A 20,489-nucleotide genomic window follows, 5' to 3' on the forward strand; every position below is an offset into this window, starting at 1 on the left:
CCCTATTCCCTGTAATCAGGCTTTTCAGATATGAATCATGAAGAATAATTGACCTTAGCACCTTCTTATCAGAAAAATCAAATAAAATAAGAAGCTACCAGATGACCAGTTTTTCGGTTCCCCAGGGCATCCTCTGGAGTAACTACCTCCTATTTTCTTGAAATTTGTCTCTTCCAACAAGATACTTATCTCCCCCTTTCAATAAGATGGTGCTAGAGAAAAGTGTTGACCAAATGATGGCATCTTTCACAGTACTTGTTCCAGCTGCAAAAATTCCTAGTTTTGAATCTGGCATAGTACCTTGAATAAGAGAAGAGATGATCTCTGTTCCCTGCTCTGGTCAAGACATACAGAGTGCTGTGTTTATATGTGGGAGCCACATTTTACAAGGGGCATTGACAAGCTGTGGAACATACAGAGAAGAGTGTCCTAGATGGTGAGGAATCTCAAAATCATGCCATGCAAGGATTAGTTGAATGAACCAGTACTTTTAACCTGGTAAAAAGGAAGATAAGGATAGACGTTAAATATTGGATGAAAACAATAACTATCTTCAAGTACTTGAACAGATATCACGTGGAAGAGGGATTAACTTTATTTTGCTTGGTTCTGCTTGTGCAGACTTAAGGATAATACGTGATAATTACAAAGAAGCAAATATTGACTCAATGTAAGAAAAAAATTTCCAAACAATTAGAGCTTTGCAGAAGAGGTTAAGGAAGGTTGTCCCATCACTGGAGGTCTTTAATTAGAGACTAGGTGACCTACTTGTCTGGGATGTTGCGTGAAATTTTATTTCAATGAGAGCTTTTAAATCTCTTCTAGATGCTATGGTTCTTATTGACCTTTTAGAAGAAATTCCTCAGGGCAGCTAGGTGGCACAGTGTATAGAGCTCCGCCTTTGAGTCAGGAAGACCTGAAATCAAATCCAGCCTCAGACACATAACACTTACCAGCTGTGTGACTCTAGGCAAGTCACTTAACCCCAACTGCCAAACGAAAAAAAAGAAAAAGAAAGAAATTCCTCTTTGGGTGTAGATTAGGTCTAAGGAATTTTGAGGTGCTTTGAATTTGTAGTCTATTAAAATACCTGAATCTTTTTTACACTAATGTTTTTGCCACCTTTTCCCACCACCACTATCTTGTACAACTGATTTTTTTTTTTAATTCAGGTACAGAATTTTGCATTTATCCATATATACTTTTATTGTGTTAACTTCAGCCCAGCATTCTAAACTTCTTCGATCTTGATTCCATTCATCTCACATGTCTGCTAACATTCCAGCTTTTTGTCATCAGCAATTTTCATAAGAACATCATCTATGCCTTTATTCAAGACACTGATAAAAAATTTGAACAGAACAAGACAAGGAGAGAGCTCTGTGCCACTCCACAAGGTACATTCTTTGAAGTTTATATCAAACCTTTAACCAACATTCTTTGGATCCAATGAACCCCATCTAATTCACCATCATCCAGTACACAATTCTCCATCTTGTCCACAAGGGTAGCATGATGAGATTTGGCAATGCCTTGCCAAAATCTAAATATGCTGTATCTGTGGCATTCCACTTATCTATCAGTATGTTTATCTTGTCCAAAAGAATGAAAGCTAAAAAGCCTGGTCTGTTATGATTTGTTCTTAATGAACCCATGTTGCTTCCCAGTGATCACCTCTTTCCTCTATAAGCATTCATAAACCATCCCTTTAAACGATATTGTCCTATTTTTTTTAACCCAGAAAAAAATCAGACAGAGAGATTAAATGATTTGACCAAGATCATATAGCCATTGAGTGGCTGAACTTGGAATGGAACTGGGGTTCTGCATTGCCTATTGCAGTACACTTTCTACTATACCATTCTATCTTTCAATCCCTAACCATGAAATCACTGTGAGTCCATGATAATAGGAATCAATAAATAAAAGGAGGACCTGGAATCAACCAGATCTTCCTAGAATTAGAGGCAAGTTAAGGTTAAATCTGAAGTTTCTAAGATTGTGTCTAAAAGGAAAGAACTCTATCCTGCCCCCCCATATCTCTTATACATAACAAAATAGGCTCCTTAAGAACATTTTTGCCTTTCTTTGTATCCCCAGTCTCCAGTGCGGTGCCTGGTACATGGTAGGCATACTTAATAAATGCTTGTTGACTTACAGCTTGATTCCAAGATAGGCAGGTATAGACCCAAAGTCAGATCCAGCACTGAATTTGCTCATAAAGGAGCAAGGATTAGACATGGCAGTAAATTAAGTGAGTATTTAGTTCACTACATACAACTCAGAAGGTTGCCAAGGAACTCTGGCAACTGACCTAATGAAAATCCAACCACAGACATGAAATCCTCTGCTGCTTTTTCTTCTCCCTTTTAATTTTATTTCCATGAGTATCTGTGTCCATGGAGCAATGCTGTGTTTGTATTTCTTAGTAGGGAAGACATATAGAGGGGAAGGATGCTTAGGAGAGGGTGGTCATGGCACTAATGGGTGGGCCTGATCCCTAGACAGGAAAGACTCCAAAATATATGTATATTTATACTGGAGTGAGTTACTAGTTAATAAGAATAACATAAGACATTGAGCCAGATCAGTGAAGAAGGAAAAAGGTTTATTTCCCATTACACTAAGAAGCCCAGCTGTCTTAATGGAATTAATGCTCCACATACCCAAAGTAAAATCTTCACATAAAATGCACACATCTCCCTCCCCTTAGTTGTGTTGTGTTAAACTTTAATCAGTCAATGCAAGTTTTCCCTCCTCCCCTCACAATCTTAACAACTTCCAGTAGCTGAGGACCTCCCACCCAACCTTGGTAGAACCTGCTGTCTGTACAAGTATTTAGAGACTTGGCCTTTTCATCATTTAATCTCTGTTTCCACCCAAGTGACTAGATTTCCTTCTGTATGATCATTTGGTCATTATTTGTATTTTAGTCTCTTATTCTCCTTGAATGTCTCCCCCTTTCCCAGTGCTCCAGGGGTTGGCTTTCAGTTTCCCCATTTTCATTTTTATAGTGCTTTATCTAGTTGAGCATGCACAATTCAGTTCATCCAGTCCTATCTTGAATTCTATGTCTTGGGTCATATTTTGCCCTCTTACCACACATGACTGTGTGTCCTTGAGCAAGTCACTAATTTCTCTGGCCCTCAATGTTCTCATCGGCAAAATGAAAGTGTCCAACTAGAGATGGTCTCTAGGGTTCCTTCTAGTTCTGAAGTTATATCACTCAATAGAAGATTATGTAATAGTAGGACTTAGACCTAGGATTTCACTGGTACAGGGACTCTGGGGTGAGAAAACTCCCTCTACCAATGCAGTTCAGCACCTTCTCTGAAACTTAAGATCTTAGAGACTTGCAAATAACACTGACAAGTTAAGTGACTTATCCAGGGTCACACAGGCAGCATGTGTCTTACACCCAGGTCATCCTGACTTCAAGGCTAACTGTCCATGATGTCATGTTGCCATCCTGCTTAAACAGCTTGTTTAATACCCAGTAAAGGTTTGAGCACTAACTTTCAATACCTGTTCCTTCCTAAGTTCCTAGTGGGTCACTATTGTTTTGTTCTATGCAGAAGCTGCATGAGCAGATCTCCTCTTCCTTCTCCCCCCTTTGCATTTTTCTTTATTCCTTCCTCAAGAACCCTGAACCATGTGAATCATTCTGGAAGCTAAAGGGGTCTAAAGATTTTGATTTTCATCTTGATAACTAATAGAGAATAGAATTCATTGAATATTTAGAGTGGGATCATCTGAAAGGAAATGATAAGCTTTCCTGTCTTTTTTGAGTCTCCCAAAGGACCATGCATATTGCTTCCCACCTTTTTGGTCTCCGTCTGATTCATAAGGAGGAAGAAAGGAAGAAAGAAGAGAGAATGGGAGGGAGGGAAGAAAGAAAGGGAGGGAAGGAGGGAAGAAGAAAGGAAGGAAGGAAGGAAGGAAGGAAGGAAGGAAGGAAGGAAGGAAGGAAGGAAGGAAGGAGGAAGGAAGGAAGGAGGAAGGAAGGAAGGAAGGAAGGAAGGAAGGAAGGAAGGAAGGAGGAAGGAAGGAGGAAGGAAAGGAGGAAGGGGAAGGAAGGAAGAAGGAAGGAGGAAGGAAAGGAGGAAGGGGAAGGAAGGAAGCAAGGAAGAAGGAAGGAAGGAAGGAAGGAAAGGAGGAAGGAAAGGGAAGGGGAGAGAAGGAGAGAACAAAGAAGGAAGGAAGGGAAGGGAAAGAGGGAGGGAGGAAGGAAGGAAGGGAGGAAAAGAGGAAAGATGGAAGGAAGGAATGTGAGAGCATGGTATGACTCACTCTTCCAAGGATTCATAAATCCCATGTTATCAAAGGAGCTCATTTTGACCATGGAGCTCATCTTCCCTAATGTAAAAGAGAAACTCTAGAGATAAATAAGGTTCCTCAGAATCCCCACTGTAGGAGTGGTTTGGGGGTGCCTGGCTTCAGCAACTATTGCCATCTTCAGCTGGAGCATGGAAGTGGGACTCTTCCACCAGCAAGTTGGGCACTGGTCCCTGCAGCTGAGAATGTTCCTTCTACAGTGGGATTTCACACAGCTGTGCTTCCCAGCAGTGCTGTCATCCCCAACTATGTGGCACCCGGTTCTGAAGTTGCAAGCTGGGCTCTCTCAAAAACTGGTTGGAAGTATTAAAGGCCAAACTGGATGACCACTAGTCAGGCAAGTTGTAGACTTGTAGATGGGATCTCTGATCATATGTGGGTTGGACTAGAGACCTCTGAGGTCTCTCCCAGCTCAGCCCCCGTGATTCTGTAGGAGTCTATTTTAGGTTGGTCCTCTCCCTTCCTCATCCTCAGCAACCACAGAAAGCACATTTTATCATTATAACACAGGTAGCCAGGAATTTACCAATGTTATGTCTCCTGTCTTTCCCCCTGCCTACCCATCAGATCCTGTCATCATAACAGGCTTTTACTGTGTTTTGAAACTATGCCATATTTTAATTTTAAGCCCAGCACTCCCTGTAGATCACAGGTTTCAGAAAGCCCAGAAAATACCTTTGTGGCCCATGAGTAGCTTTCCATCAGGATATTTTCTTGTACTTGATGAAATTTCAGTACAAAGAGGTAGCATTCATTGCAGAGTCATCAACACACAGACCTGGCAGGGCACTCAAGAGACATCTAATCCATCACCAAGTTGCCAAGGAGGCTTCACTTCAACCACTCCAGACATAGAGGTAAACATCTCCTTTGTACAGGTTCACCAGGCCATTCCAATGCTTAACACTCTTTAACACTGTGATAATTTTTTTTTTATGTTCAAACCTCCCCCACCATGCTATCCCACTGAATGGAATAGGATTTGTATTTATTTGCTGTCTGGAATATGTCAGGTACTGTGTGAAGCGCTTTACAAATGTGATCTCATTTGATCCTTACAACAACCCTGGGAGGTAGTGCTATTATTATCCCTATTTCACAGCTGGGGAAACTGAGGCAGACAAGTTAAATGAGTTGAGCTACTAAGTATCTGAGGCTGGCTTTCAACTCAGGTCTTCCTGACTCCAGATCCAGCGCTCTGTGCACTATGGTGCCACCTAGTGGCCACACTGTTTTGCCACTCCACTAAGAGGCTTGGCTGACGCACAGCTAACTAGCTCGCTATGTGTTTTTAAAGGCAAACAGATTGGGGCTTTGATGCAGATTTTCCCAGTGCAGCAGAATTGTCAGCAAGAAATTGAACTTTCCTGGCAAGTGGCTACAAGTACCATTTCAGACCAATCCTGAGGTTTTCCCCCAGGGCCAGCCCCAAGTGGGTGGTTTTCATTTTACAAGGCGTCATGCAACTTCCCAGTTCCCTGGAGACACCGTTGCATCTGAGACCTGTTCTTCATGAAGCTATGGTTGTTTCAAGAGGTTCTGACCAGGTGTGCTCAGTGTTTCACAGTTCAGCCTAGATATTTTTAAAATTGTGTTATGGAGGCTCTTTAAAAAAAGAAAAAGTATTGTATTCTTCGAATTAAGTCTGTTTGTTTTCCAAACACTGATTGACTTTTACTCAAGAGACATGGGTGAAAAACCTTGCTGTGCCACCTACTAACTGTTGAGAATGGGGGCAAATCATCTCTCAGTTTCCTCATCTATCATCTATAAATTGAAGATTCGGATGCTTCCAGTATCTACTTCTGGGGGCAGTTGTGAGGAAACACTCTGTAAACTTTAAAGCACTTATGTAAATACAAATTATTAAGATCTTGAGGAAACGGATTTAGAGGTAAGGGAAAAAACCCTTAAAGGTCATCCAAACCTATTTTTAGAACATATCCAAGCAATTCTGGTTCTTGATTTCTTCCTTCGATATTTTCTTTCTTAAAAAAGAGTTGAATTTTAAGCGAGGCCCTCCCACAATTTTTCCCTACTGCTAACTCATCATATGAACCCATAATCAGGTCCATAAGATCTCTAGTTACATTTTGGCATAGTTGAATCCATAAAGTCCTCCATAGTTAGAGGCAATACATATCCTCACCCTTTCCTACCCACCTCCCCCACATATACATTTACTTCTTTTTTTTTCCCCCTTCTTCCTTCTTGTGCTTTATTTGGCTATTTCACTTGGTGGAATGAAAAAACCATAAGGAACTGGACAAAAAAAAGTCAGGAAAGCCCTGACCAAATAGTGGTAAGAAGCTCAGACAAGACACAGTTCAGTGAGATGCAGTGTGCCTGGTCATTGTGTCTGAGTCTGATGTGGATGAAATTGACACCATATGCGCCCACATGTAATTGCTCTGAGGGGCTGGGGGTGTGGGGTGGGATTGGGAAGTGGAAAGCAGCATGTCAGAACATTTTAGTAACACCTAATTCATCCCAAGCTTATAAATATAACTAATGCTTACTTAAAAACAAAAGTAGAAAAACTGTTACAAGTTAAGATTTCTCTCTGACAGTGAGTGAATGTTGGTAAGAAGATAACATGAACAGAAAGAAATTTGTAACAACTTTTTTATGGTATTTTTAACATTTATTCTATTTTTTTTTGCAGTAAATAAAGTGGTTATGGGGCTCCAAGGAAAAGGGCCCAGATGTTAGTGACTTGTATGAAATGCAGTGGAAACAAGTTGTAAAAAATATAGCCATAAACCAGGCTGTCAATGCCACACATCTGGACAATGCAGCTGTATGTTCCTAGGACTGTCGTCACCCAAAGAAAACTCAATAGCCTTATTTCACCCCAATTAGGCTACATACCAACAGAATCAGCATTAAATGGAAAAGGGGGGCAGGGAAGGCTCATAAGCATGGCGCCTCTCCAGGAAGCAGCTTTTATCTCTCAGTTGAATTTAGTCACCAAGATATGGAAGAGAGGCTAACCCAGCTACTTCCATAATTACAAAAAAAAAAACATGTTCTGTACCATGAACTAACAAATTTCGGTTGGAAATTTTGGCCTCTTGGATTATTTTGTAAAGAATGAAAACAACAGCCTTTTCAGCTGCATTAAATGGATTTCTTAAACATTGGAGAAGGGAATGCTATCCTTCTTTCTGCAATGGTCTGCTGGTCTGTGGCCATCCTCAGAGGGAGAAGCATCTGGAGTGATTGGAAAAGAATCCATGTGCCAAAGAACCCAATTAATTTAAAGTTGTTGTTGTTGTTGTTGTTTTTAATTTGTACGTTGGAGCGGGTTATCTCAAAGGTTTCTATTCATACATTCTTTGAGTCTATGATTAATAAGGACAGTTCATATTCATATAGTACTTATGGTTATAAAGTACTTTATGTGAATTATTTCATTTAAGTTTTATAATTGAATTCCGGTATTCATAAGATCATATATTTAGAGCAAGAAGGAAGTTTAGTGGCCATCAACTCTAAGGAAACTGAGGTGCAAGAATTTAAGTGCCTTTCCCAGGGTCACAGAGCTAATAGATGTCCAAAGAGAGATCTGAACCTAAATCTTCCTAATTCCAAGTCCATTGACCTATTCATGACACTGTTTTGTCTAAAAGTTGTCTTGAAAGATTTTTTGTGGGGAGGGGTGTTTTGGGATCCAACCTTTGACTTCATTGACATAGGAAACTCCCCTGGGGGAAACCTCTACCCATGCAAGTCACTTAACCCCGTTTGCCTCACTTTCCTCATTTCTAAAATGAACTGGAGAAGGAAAAGGCAAACTATTCCAGTATCTTTGTCAAGAAAGCCCCCCAAAAAGAGGTCACAAAGAGTCAGACATGACTGAAATGAGTGAGCAACAACAAATATATATGTGTGTATATACATACATATATGTAGACATGCAAATATGTGTGTATATGTGTATATATGTGTATATGTATGTGTGTGTATATATGGTTGTTTGATTGTTGTCCTTCATGCTTGAAAAGGACCAAAATGGCATCTATGTTGGGGTCAAGGTATAGCATGTCCAACTGTGACTGAACATACCAATATAAGCTCAGAAGGCACTACCACAGGTTGGGCACAAATAGTCCATATGAACATTTGGAATGGAGATGTCTCTAAATTTGCACATCTCATGTTTCTTTTCAGCTACTGCAGCTTCACTGTGCTTATAGCGTAGCACCTTCTTTGATGCAGGTGTCTATGCATGTGTGTATACCTATATATACATATATGAAATAGTATCTTTCTAGCATCTTTGAGAGTTGACTGGGACATTGAAACATTGAGCAATTTGCTCAGGATTCCCCATCTAGAAGGTGTCAGAGTCAAGACTTAAAACTCAGATCTTACTGATGCCAGGGCCAGAAACCTTTAGCCATGAAACCTTCCTGCCTTTTTCTGCAAATGGATTAGACCACTTTTCCAAAACAGGGTTTAAAAGGTTAAATAACTTACCTAAAGTTACAGGGATAGTATTTGACAAAGCAAGAATTCCTGTTTAGTTCTTCTGAGGCAGTTAGACTGTGCCATGAATAGAGATCTGGGTCTGGAGTTAGGAAGACCTGAATTCAGAACTAGCCCCAGATACTTATGGGAAAGTCACTCAACCTCTGTCTGCCTCACTGTCTTCAACTGTAAAATGGGAATAATACTAGCAGCTTACCTCCCAGGGTTGTTGTGAGGATCAAAAGAGATAATGTTTATAAAGTATGTAGCACAGTTCCTGGCACATAGAAGGCACTAAGTAAATACTTGTTTCCTTTCTCCCACACCTATGATTTTTTAGCTATGCTACATCATGGCCCTGGGGCATGTTTCAGAATTCTTCAAGTCCCATTGTGGTGGCACTGTTGTAGGGATATCATAAAATATTGAGTAATTATGAGTTACTATCCTCAATTATTTTTTAAAAAATCAAATATCATGAAATAGAAATGTTCATTCTCTCTTGAAATCTTGGGAAGAATGTGGTACCATTGTTCATTCAGCTGATGACCCCTTTTTGCTATAACCACTGCTCTGTTTCCACAGGTAGTAAATGCAGCCAGAGCCATTACAATGGCTGGAGAGACACTTACCCAGCCGCTGATTGGGAAACTCCTTAAGTACCAACTGCTGAATCTCAAACATAAGGATGAACAGCGAAGGGATATGGAGAAGAAGGTAGGATGGTGGGGTCTGATGGAAAGAAACCAGAAATGAAACCTAGACTGTTTCTGCAGAGCAGGGTTTGGAAAGTCCACGGCTATCCACGGATTCTCTTATTTTTCAGTTGGGGTATTTTCATATAATTGATTTCCTTTGTAATCTTTTTATTATTTTATGTATTTGAGAAGGGGCCCTCACACTTCACCAGATAGCCAAAGGGTTCATGAGACGCCATTTAAGAACCTCTGCATTCAAGGCAATTCATCTTTTCACGATCCCAAAGCTCAGTGGTGCCTTAGCTCAGGGGGCTATCTCCTCCCACTAAGACTCCTTTAGGAAAATGGGGTTCCAAATGGGTACGTTGAGGATTTGATTTCTCAAAAACACAAACATGGAAAAGAGACAAGAGTGGGAGGGCCAGGATTCACATCCTCCCTCTGTCAATGCCTATGTGACCTGGGGCAAGCCACAAGACTTCCCTGGGATTCAGTTCTCTCATCTGTAAAATGCACTAGATGACCTTGAAAGCAAATGTGAGATGATCCCGTCTTTTAAAAATAATGATAATATCGTATCTTACTGTTTGTTCCCCGTGCACTTTGCATTTCAGTCAAACTGACCAGCTTACTATTGCCTATACACAGCATGACATCTCCTATCTCAGTGCCTTTGCATAGACTGTTGCTGATGCTTAGATTGCCCTCCTTCCTCGTCTTGACCTCTTAGAACCCCTAACTTCCTTCAGACCCTGGCCTAAGCACCACCTCTTACATAAGGCCTTTCCTGATTCCCCTCTCTCTCCTGAAATTCTCTTGTATTTTTATATGCATAGTTTGTCTATGCTTATATATATGTATGTTTTGTTTCTCCCCAAAGAAAGTAAGCTCCTTGAGGGCAGACAGTGCTTCATTTTTTCTTCATATACATATATACCATATATATATAGATGGATATAGATATAGATATAGATATAGATATAGATATAGATATAGATATAGATATAGATATAGATATAGATATAGATATAGATATAGATATAGATATAGATATAGATATAGATATAGATATAGATATAGATATAGATATAGATATAGATATAGATATAGATGCCATGCCTAGCACAGTACATGGTACATAGTAGCCATTTAATAAATGCTTATTTATTGGAGGGCTGCTAGTTCTTACTATGTGAAGACATTGACGTCAGATATATACCAAGGGTTGTTTTTCTAATAATATATTTAAATTGTCATGCAAAAGGGGAGCTGGGAAATATGGAAAGTAAAAATGAAAACAAACTCAAAAAAGGGGAAGGGAGGAGGCAGGGAAGAATCAGCCTGAATATTTTAGATGAAAATAATGGTTCGCATTTAGGTAGTGATTTCCATCCAACAATCCTAACAGGGGTTTTTTACTAGGAAACCAAAAAAATTAGGAGACTGATCCCAACCTTCTACCCTTCTTTGAACTCTATTAGTTGGTGGCAGTCAGGATTCACACCCAGATCTCATGACTCAAAATCCTATGTCCTTTCCCCAGTGCTCTGCTGCCCCAGTGCATGGCATTTATTTGCTAGAATATCACATTTGCACTTCTATACCAAGCTAAAGCTATTTTAGCAGCAATCCATTTTCTTTTTCTACTCACGTATTACCTGTCTGGATATTTCATTTGCTTGTGGAGATTTCATTTGATTTGTCTGTGGAAATGGAGCTACACTTGGCACAAAGATTTATACCTGGTCCAATGAAAGTCTTAAATATTTTTAGAAAGGTGATGCCAAAATCAAATCCATTCGCTCATTATCACTCCTCAGAATAGCTGGATTGTTTGCGGGTCTTGCTGAAAATCCATTTGAATGGCCCAGTGCCACGAACAGCATGATTTTCTATGGACGTGCAGCATAAATAGATTCTCTGTGCTTTCTCTCATAAACAGGAAAATAAAGATATCCTCCGGTGGAAGAGATGAAGCCAGCTTGTGTAAAGACCATAATGTCTTAACTGGTCTTTGGATCCCCCAACCCCATCCTGTGGTACCCAGCATCACATATATTGCACTTGACCCCAGCATTAATAGGTGGCAATTGCAGAGATTCAGATTTAGCCTGGATTTCTGGAACATCTTCTCAGTTCTTCATACTCTCCAAAAGTCAAGTAATCTGCCTTTGTAGGTGAGGGGTTCCCTCTCCCTGGAGGTCTTCAATCAGAGGCTAGATGACCACTTGTCAGGTTTTCTCTAGAGAGGAATCTCATTCAAATTAAAGTTGGACCAAATGGTCTCTAAGGTTATACAATTCTGATTCTGCTACTTACTTGCTGATGACCATGCATAGACAATTTCTGAGCCTATTTCTTCATCTATACAATGGGGATAATAAAATTTCCACTACTCTCTTCAAAACATTGTTGTGACAAAAATACATCATAATCCTTAAACCAGTTAGAAATTTTTTCTTGCCAGGAATCTTGTCAGGAAATCTTGCCAGGAATAAAAAGAGGAAAAAAAATGGTAATAATTCTGAGTATTTTCAAAGTGTTTTATCCTTTTCGAAGCATTTTGGCCTACATTAATTACCTGGTTTAAAGACAATGTGTCATTTCCAGGAGAGTTCTCTAAGTATTGGTATAGATTTTTGACCATGATGAATCTTTCCACCAGGATTCCTAGAGTCAGTACTTTTGAAATACCTGAGACAGTTTAGAACTTTTCAGCATAAAAATTAGCACAACTAGCCATGAGTGCTGAAATACCCTTTGGCCCCTACCTGAAATTCATTATTATACAAGAAGCAAAATTTTTAAACAGAATAATTAAGCTCCACGAGGGGAGACTAGATCTTCTCCTTCCCTTGGAATCTATATGGAATAGTAGAAAAAGTACTAGACTTGTAGCTAAACAGCCTCAATTCAAACCTCAGTTTTTCACCTTTCCACCTGTGTGAATTTAGACATGCTACTTCCTCTCTTCGGGGCTCAGTTTCCTCATCTATAAGATCAAGGAGCTAGACTGGATGATCCCAAAGGTCCTTGTCAGCTCCAAATCCATGATCCCATAAGTACTACAGAATATCTAGTGATTACTTTTCATACAGGGTACTTCATTAATACCTACGGACTCATTTTATTGCCTAAGTATAATTCTGGCATAGATAGAAGCCATCAAGCATAGTTATAAATAAATATAAATTATATGACTAATTATATATAAATATAAATATAAATAGAATCTTGGCTACATCATTTCCTAGATATGTAACCTTTGACAAACCCTTTTGCCTCCTTGGCCCTCAGTTTCTCCATCTGTAAAATAGGATTAGTAAAAATCACACCACTTACTTTACAGAGTTGTTGTGAGGACCAAAGGAGAAGGTGTAAAACTTTGTAACATTATATAAGTGAGAGCACTTGATACGATTATTACAATAAAACCCTATGAGCCCAAAGAAGTCCAAGTTTGAGTTTTAGATACAGGAAATGAGTTTTGGATATGGATAGGAAGTTGTGAGGAGATAATTACACAGTCAGACACGATGTCTTTATTAGACAAATGCTGTAAAGCATTGACCCCAAACCTTAAGAAACAACCATATGAGTAAGGCAAAGTAAATGGATGAATTCTGATTGGAATTAGACAATAGCCAGTAAATGAACTTCCTAACATCTAGATGATGGGAATTGTTCTGAGAGGGATGTGCTACATGAGGAACTGTGGTGCAGGGGAAAAAATTAGTTTGAAAAACTGGGCTCAACTCCTATACTGCATTTAGCCTTTTCCCTCTCTTGTTTTAACTGAGTTCAGTTTTACTGTAATGTGAATTTTGTAACAGAAGGAAGGCAGGTCCATGAATATATCATAGGTATCAACATCACATAGACATGAATTTTATAGGCAATTCACCAGTTAACCTTTGTTTTGCCAAAATAACTGCTCCCACCAATCATTGTTCATGCTTTCTAAGTAACCTATTTGTGTTCTATTTACTTCTATCCCTATGTTTAATTTAATTTTTACTTCAGTTCATGTATTACTTTTGAATGTCAAAAACCATGACCCTCAAGTGTGTTCTAAAATATTTAACTTCATCCGAGAATTTAACTGGGAAAAGGAATTAAACCATCAAAAGAAAATGGTGCCTCTAAAAAAGAAACACATCCAAAAGTGATTGGTTATTTTATATAATGATACCATACTAAACATAGTTTGGAATATCATTTTGTGTGTGTATATATATGTATATATGTGTGTATATGTAAGGGACTATATAAGTGTGTGTATATATACATATACATATATGTAGACATACATAGACACACAGACATAGAAATACACATTGACACACACAATACATGCTTATTGTGTTGGAATAGATTTATACTTTTTTTTCCAGGTGAATTCAGAATACTCGCATATTAATTAATGGTCTTTAGGAAAAGAGATAAATTATTTTTAATGGTTTTGCTTTCTAATTACCAAATTTCACCAAAGAATCCAAGCTGAAACAGTGGTGCAGTGGGAAGGGTGTTCAATTTGAAATCAGAAGACCTTAGTTTGCATCTCACCTCTATTCCTGCCTGTATGACCTTGTGCATTTCACTTTCACATCTATGGTATTTGGTTTCCTCATCTGTAAAGTGAGAAAATAGAAAGAGCTAGCTGATTTTTGAGGTGCCTTTCAGCTCTATGTCTCCACTTCTCTATCATGGGACTCTATGAGCCCATGATCTATCCCCCCCTCACTGGTTTTAGAAACCATGTCTCTGTAGGAAGGCTAAAGAGTTCCTTCTCTGGCCTGCTTAAGTACCTTATGTTTGACTGAATTAGAGATAAAGAAAGACAACAGAGAAGAGGGGGACTGGGGGGAGTGCTGATAAGCCTTTTTTTAGTCCCTCAGAGTTCTGCAATTTGATAATACATCACAACTATAGACATGAATGACCCAGTGTCTCCACAAAAGGAAGTTGGAAGAGAAATGAGAGCCACTTTCCCAAACGTTTTCCAGCTTGGTTCAGTAGAAACCCCTAAAGACTGGAAACTAGCCAATACAATGCCATTTAAAAAAAAAATCTTTTTCTTTCCTTTGTTTGAAAAGAAAAGCCATAGGGACATACCAGGAAATTACAGACTGGTTAGTTTTGATTCAGTTGTGGTTAAAATCTTTAGAAACTATTTTTAACAAATCAACCAAAGGAAGGGCAAGGGACTTTATAGTTTAGGGGGACCAGCATGATTTCAGGAAAGGAATAACTTGCTTCACTAACTGGTTGGAATTCTTCAGAGATGGGGTAGAGTCCCCTTTTTTGCATGGATTGCTGGAGCCAGGATATTACTGTCATGATTCCCAGGCCTAAGTAAACTATAAAAATAGGACTAAGGAGAAAAAATAATAAACCACTCCCAGAGATGCCTATTTTGTTCATCTGTAAAATAGGTATAATAGTATTTTCTTTCTTAAATGGAATTCTGGATAATTAATTAGAGCTTATGATAGATTTTGGAAAGATTCCATTGAATGTATGAATTTGAAATATAAAAATAGCTGTATCTTCATGCCACAGAATATCACTGCTGATGTGTCATGAAGTGTCGGAGTTCAGAGTAGAAAAAGCATTGGCCCTAAAGTTAGAAAAATTAGGTTCAAGACCCATTTCTGCCCCTTACTGGCTTGGAAACCATGGGCAAAATCACTTAACCATTCAACTTCCTCATTTATAAATAGATGTAGATAGAAGGGAATAGGGAGGGAGAGAGATAATAACACTTGAATGCCCATCTCACAGGGTTGTGAGGAAAGAACTGTAACATTATACCATAGAAATGTGAGTGGTGGTTATTAATAATGATGTTGCTGTTATTGATGTGGGTCCACTATTGGTAGAGCTAGGATGAAGAAAGATAGATCAAGGCTTAGTTGTGGCACTATAATTGGGAGCCAACTTCCTGAAGGCTAGAATGATAATGCCGAGCATTCAGAAGGGTAGAAATTTGGAGAAGGATCATAATTAACAAAGCTCTAAATTAAGAAATATCTCCTAGATCTATGGGGTCAAAAGAAGAGGTAAGGTTAGGACAAAATAAAAAATTCAGAGTTCTATTTTTAAAGATTCATTAGCTTCCAAGAGTACTCTGGTTAAGAAGCTTTGACGACCTAGTGTTAATACACATGCCCACATACTGTGGCCTACACAGAGGTTCATTCATACCGTGATATTAATCAATTCATACATATATACAGACTGTACTTACCAGATGTGGAGGACTGAGGGATGGGAGAAGTAACCCTAATGATGTCATGGAGAAGTAGCCTACTTGAAGAGGGCTCAGCAGCTTCCGATTGCATGTCATGGCATCTCTTTCTTTATTCACTAGTTTTTTTATGCAGTGGATGCTGTTTATGACTCACAAATGGTTACTGCCCTTTTCTTCTTGCTTCTTCTTCCCCTCTTTTTGAGTGTGCCTTCGGGAAGAAAGAGACGGCTTCCTGCTTTGATGTCTGGCGTAATAGGAAGCATGCTTTCCTCTTCCTGGTGGGCTTGGTATCATTTACTGCATCTCCATTTCATTCCCACTGTGAGTCTGCAGCCCCCTCCCCCTTCTTGTGTCTTGGTTAGTAGATAAAAGGTGACTCTCACATAGACCAATATTGTACAATTCGCACTTAAAGCAGACTTTGACATGATTCCTGAAATTGCTATTTACTTATTCCATGATCAAATAAATTTAAAGATAAGCTAAAAAGCAGTAGAATTTCATTTTGAGTTTTGAGTTTATTCCTATGTGAGCTGTAAGGAACAGTGTGTTGCAGTGGATAAGGAGCTGGCCTCATAGCCACAAAGACCCATGTTCCAGGCTTGTATTTGACCAGTACTAGCTGGGTAATCCTGACCAGGTCATTTAACTTTGCAGTGTTTTAGGCAGCTCTGAAAGGCCAAATCACACAGAAGATGCCGACTTTCATGGGAACATTTGCAAAGCTTCCCTCAAAGATTCCTAATATACAGGGCCAACCACATTACTTACCTACTAAAAAGCTTTCAATGGCACCTTAGATAAAATACAGACTCCTTAGCCTGACCTTTAAGGTTCTCCACAGACCAATTCCATTTACTTTTTCCAACCTTATTGCCCATTTTCTTTTTTACACACTCAGTGTTCCCTGAAAGCTGGAATATTAGCCAGCTATTTCTCAAACTTGATTTACTGTATATATATAGGGGGAAGAGAATATATGTGTGGTAGAGTGAAAAGAACCCTAAAATTAAACTCATTAACCTCTGTTTACTGTCATTGTTCAGTCATGTCCCACTCTTTGTGACCCCATTTGAGGTTTTCTTGGAAGAGATGCTGGAGAGGTTTGCCATTTCCTTCTCCAGCTCATTTTACCAATGAGGAAACTGAGGGAAAAAGAGTTAAGTGACTTGCCCAGAATCACACAGCTAGTAAGTGTCTGAAGCCTGATTTGAACTCAAGCTGAGTCTTCCTGATTCCAAGCCCAGCACTCCATCCGCTGCACCACTTTGATGACCCAACTTCCATCTGGGCTATTGCCATAGCTTCCCAATTTGGTCTTCTTGTCACCGCTCTCTTGTTCCTCCGATTCAAATCCTTTTTAAGGTTTGTTTGATGGACGACCCTGACCCTTAGCAACTATTTTATGCTAGGTCAGTGACATAGTGGATTGTTCTGGACTTGGAGTCAGAAAGACTTGAGTTTGAATCCCTTTTCAGATACTTAGTGGTTGTGTTAACCTAGGTTAAGTCATTTACCCCTTCTCAGCCTCTTTGCTAATCTGTAAAATGGGAATGAAAATAATAGCATCTATATTACAATGTTGTTGTAAAGATAAAAGGAGATGCTATATGTAAAATGGCTTGTATGCCTAAAAAACAATAAAGAAACATTAGTTATCATCTTAATCTCTTAATCACAGCTGCTAAACCGAAGATGAAAACAATGTTTATATTATTACCTTTTATATTAATTATATCATATAAGGTATTATTTAACTATATAATATTATGTAATTAGACATGATTATATATAATTATGGGCAGCTAGGTGGCACAGTGGATAGAGTGCTGAGCTTGGAGTCATAAAGACCTGAGTTCAAATCCGGCTTCACATGCTTACTAGCTGTGTAACCCTGGGCAAGTCACAACCCTGTTTGCCTCAGTTCCGTGATCTGTAAAGTGAGCTGGACAAGGATATGGCCAACCACTCCAGTATCTCTGCCAAGAAAACCCCAAATGGGGTCACAAAGAGTTAGATACAATTGAAAACACCTAAACAACAAAAATATATATTATGTGGCATACTATATATATACTAAACTACATAATAAGTATACTCTATATAATATTATAATATACCATATATAATATTTTGTATTACATATGTATATGTAATATGTATGCAATATGTACATATGTATATATGTATACATATATATATATATATATATATATATATATAATATAATTAAATTAGTATTAAATTAATGCCTGCTTAGAGGAAAGTGCTTTGGAAAGCGGACAGTGCTGCTTAAGAGCTTGGTAATCATTGAGCAACGGATGACTTCTTACTCCCATGGTTCCCTAGTTCTGTGTCCAGAGCACACTGTGTAAGTACCTTGTCAGTAGTGGTTCTTCCCAACTAGTAATCTGCCAGCGGTGACCAAATTCTCTTTTTCCAGACACAGGAAGAAAAAATAAAGATGGAAAAAGACAAAGAAAAAGGAAAGGGCAAGACTGCTGGAAAGGAGAAGAAACTGGCCAAAGGCAAAGGAGGAAAGGGGAAAGATCAAGGAGATTCAGCACAAACAGTGAAAGAAGCCAGCATGTTGAAACGGCGGGGAGAAGAGGAGAAAATGAAACAATACATCGGTCTGTAAGACAAATGAATTTTCGTGGGTAATGTTCATCTTTTCCCAGGCCCTGTAGAATTACTGTGTCAACTGACCACATAAGGTATTTTTGTTCTCCTTGTCTGAGCTTTGGTTGATTTCTATTGAGACTATGGTGCAACAAAACTGTCACTCCTTTTTTTTTGGTCTTGTGAAGCTCATGCTTCAACTAAAGTGAAGGACTCTACATTGATATTTATGTTTCATTCTGTTGAATTCGGCACATCCTTCTAGTTTGCAACCTGTCCTTTCCAGCCTCATGCCATCAGCAGATTTTATGAGTGTGCCTTCTAGAGACCTTCACTGAAATAACTGGTAAACATCTAGAACAGTACAGATCCCGGGGCTTCCATCTAAATTTACGAAAGTGACTAATGATTGCTCTTTGGATCTGGTCACTTAAGCTGTCCTGAATACAGTTAACCATATGTCACCTAGCCCACATCTCTTCATCTTGTCACTAGGATGGCATGAGAGACTTTAGCAGGAACTTTGCTTAAGTCTGGGTATAGCAGGTCTGTAGCAAGAAATCCAATTCAAATAAGGTGAAGTACCTACCCTGTGCAAAGCACTGAGACAAACACAAAACATTCAGTGCTTCCAGGATCTTAAATCCTCCTGGAGGATTTGCATTTTACAACATGTATGCAGATAGATAAAGCTGAGGAGCCCCCCAAAGGGAGCTTTGATTTGTGGAAGCAGGAACATAATTGAGAATTGAGGAAAAATCCAAAGGTTAATGTTCTCAGCCTTCATCCAGATTAAAGGATGGAATGGGCTTTTGATTTCAGTGCCATTCCAGTTGAGTGATTCTAGCATTCTGGGACCTTGATGGCAAAGACATGGAAGATGTGAGATATCTGATTGGCATAGTTCTAACTCCCTGGTAGTTTCTCTGGGGAGAGGGTGGGGAGCGCACAGAGTTAGGTGTGGCATAAAAGAACTCAGAGTGTGCATGTGGTGGTTTTGGGGAGGGTAGGGGGAGGAATGTGTCATAGTTGTCCTCATCTCTCTTCCAATACAATCTAAGATGTATTTACAAAATTCCTACTTCATGCATGATACCATGCTAGGAAATGGGGTTATAAAGAGGAAAATTAAATTGTCCACACCCCCCAGGGATCTTAAAACATTGACACAGATAAGCATACACGTGGCAATTTGAGGAGGAGGGAGAGAGTCCTAACCAGAAGGACCTGGAAAGACTTCCCAAAGAAAACAGCACATGATCTGAGTCCTGGAGGAAATTAAGGATCTTGGATGGGGAAGAAAAGGAAAAAGTGGATTCCAGGCACAATCCTCCTTTCTGGTCAGCCCTGGGTCCAGAACAGTGGTTCTGTTTATCATTTACACCTTTCAAAGAATGAAATTATAATTAATTCAGGGCAAGAATTTGTCGGTTGCTCTCTTTTTAATTTTAAAAAGAGTGACAGAAAACGGCCAGATAATTGAAATTCCTCCATATGTCACGCTTCTCCCTTCATCCCTCCAGGTTTGTCTGTTTTCCAAATTCTTCTCTTTCCTTCTCTGTCCTAGTAGTCTCTGTTTCACTAGGTTCTCCCTTCATTGTCCCTTCCCCAAAATGTTGTACATTATGTTTTACCCCTCCCAATTCCTTTATGCAATAGCACTTTCTTAACATGAAATACTACTTTCCCATCCCTTTATCTGCCCTGCTCCTTTTGAATAATAAATATCCTTCCAGATCTATTTATTCTAGTTATGGACTCATACCTAAGAGGTAAAATTTGCCCCCTTCATCAAGATTTCAAGTCCATCCTGTTTATTACCCATATCTCATACACTTGCATATCAGCTTCGGAGGCCATAAATTTTGCTATGTACCCCTTCCTCGGATTTTTGTCTTGAAATTACTAGTCATCTCTTCAGCTATGTTTCTTCCTAAGCTGTACCTGCTATTCTTTATGGTATCTGGCTTGACAGATCTAAGTAAGCAGTTTCCTTTTTCTTCTCTCCCTTTTCAGTTTAATATCTTTTTGATAAGGATATTGCAAGACTCCAGGCAAATACATGTTTTTAACTAGCCCTTATTAGTTGCACTCCATCCCTAGGCAAA

At 39.1% G+C, this 20,489-nt stretch overlaps 1 protein-coding gene across 1 annotated transcript in view; it reads left to right on the forward strand.

Moving 5' to 3' along the window:
- Nucleotides 1–20,489, forward strand: part of SPAG17 (sperm associated antigen 17) — a 264,380-nt gene that overhangs the window by 75,340 nt on the left and 168,551 nt on the right. Inside the window, exons 4-5 of the mRNA XM_078154933.1 lie at nt 9,394–9,525; nt 18,203–18,392. Coding sequence (XP_078011059.1) covers nt 9,394–9,525; nt 18,203–18,392 — 322 coding nt within the window. The remainder of the gene's footprint in view (nt 1–9,393; nt 9,526–18,202; nt 18,393–20,489) is intronic.

This window comes from Phascolarctos cinereus, unplaced genomic scaffold, assembly GCF_003287225.1.
Source record: "Phascolarctos cinereus isolate Bilbo 61053 unplaced genomic scaffold, phaCin_HiC Scaffold_5;HRSCAF=322, whole genome shotgun sequence".
NCBI classification, from domain to species: Eukaryota; Metazoa; Chordata; class Mammalia; order Diprotodontia; family Phascolarctidae; genus Phascolarctos; species Phascolarctos cinereus.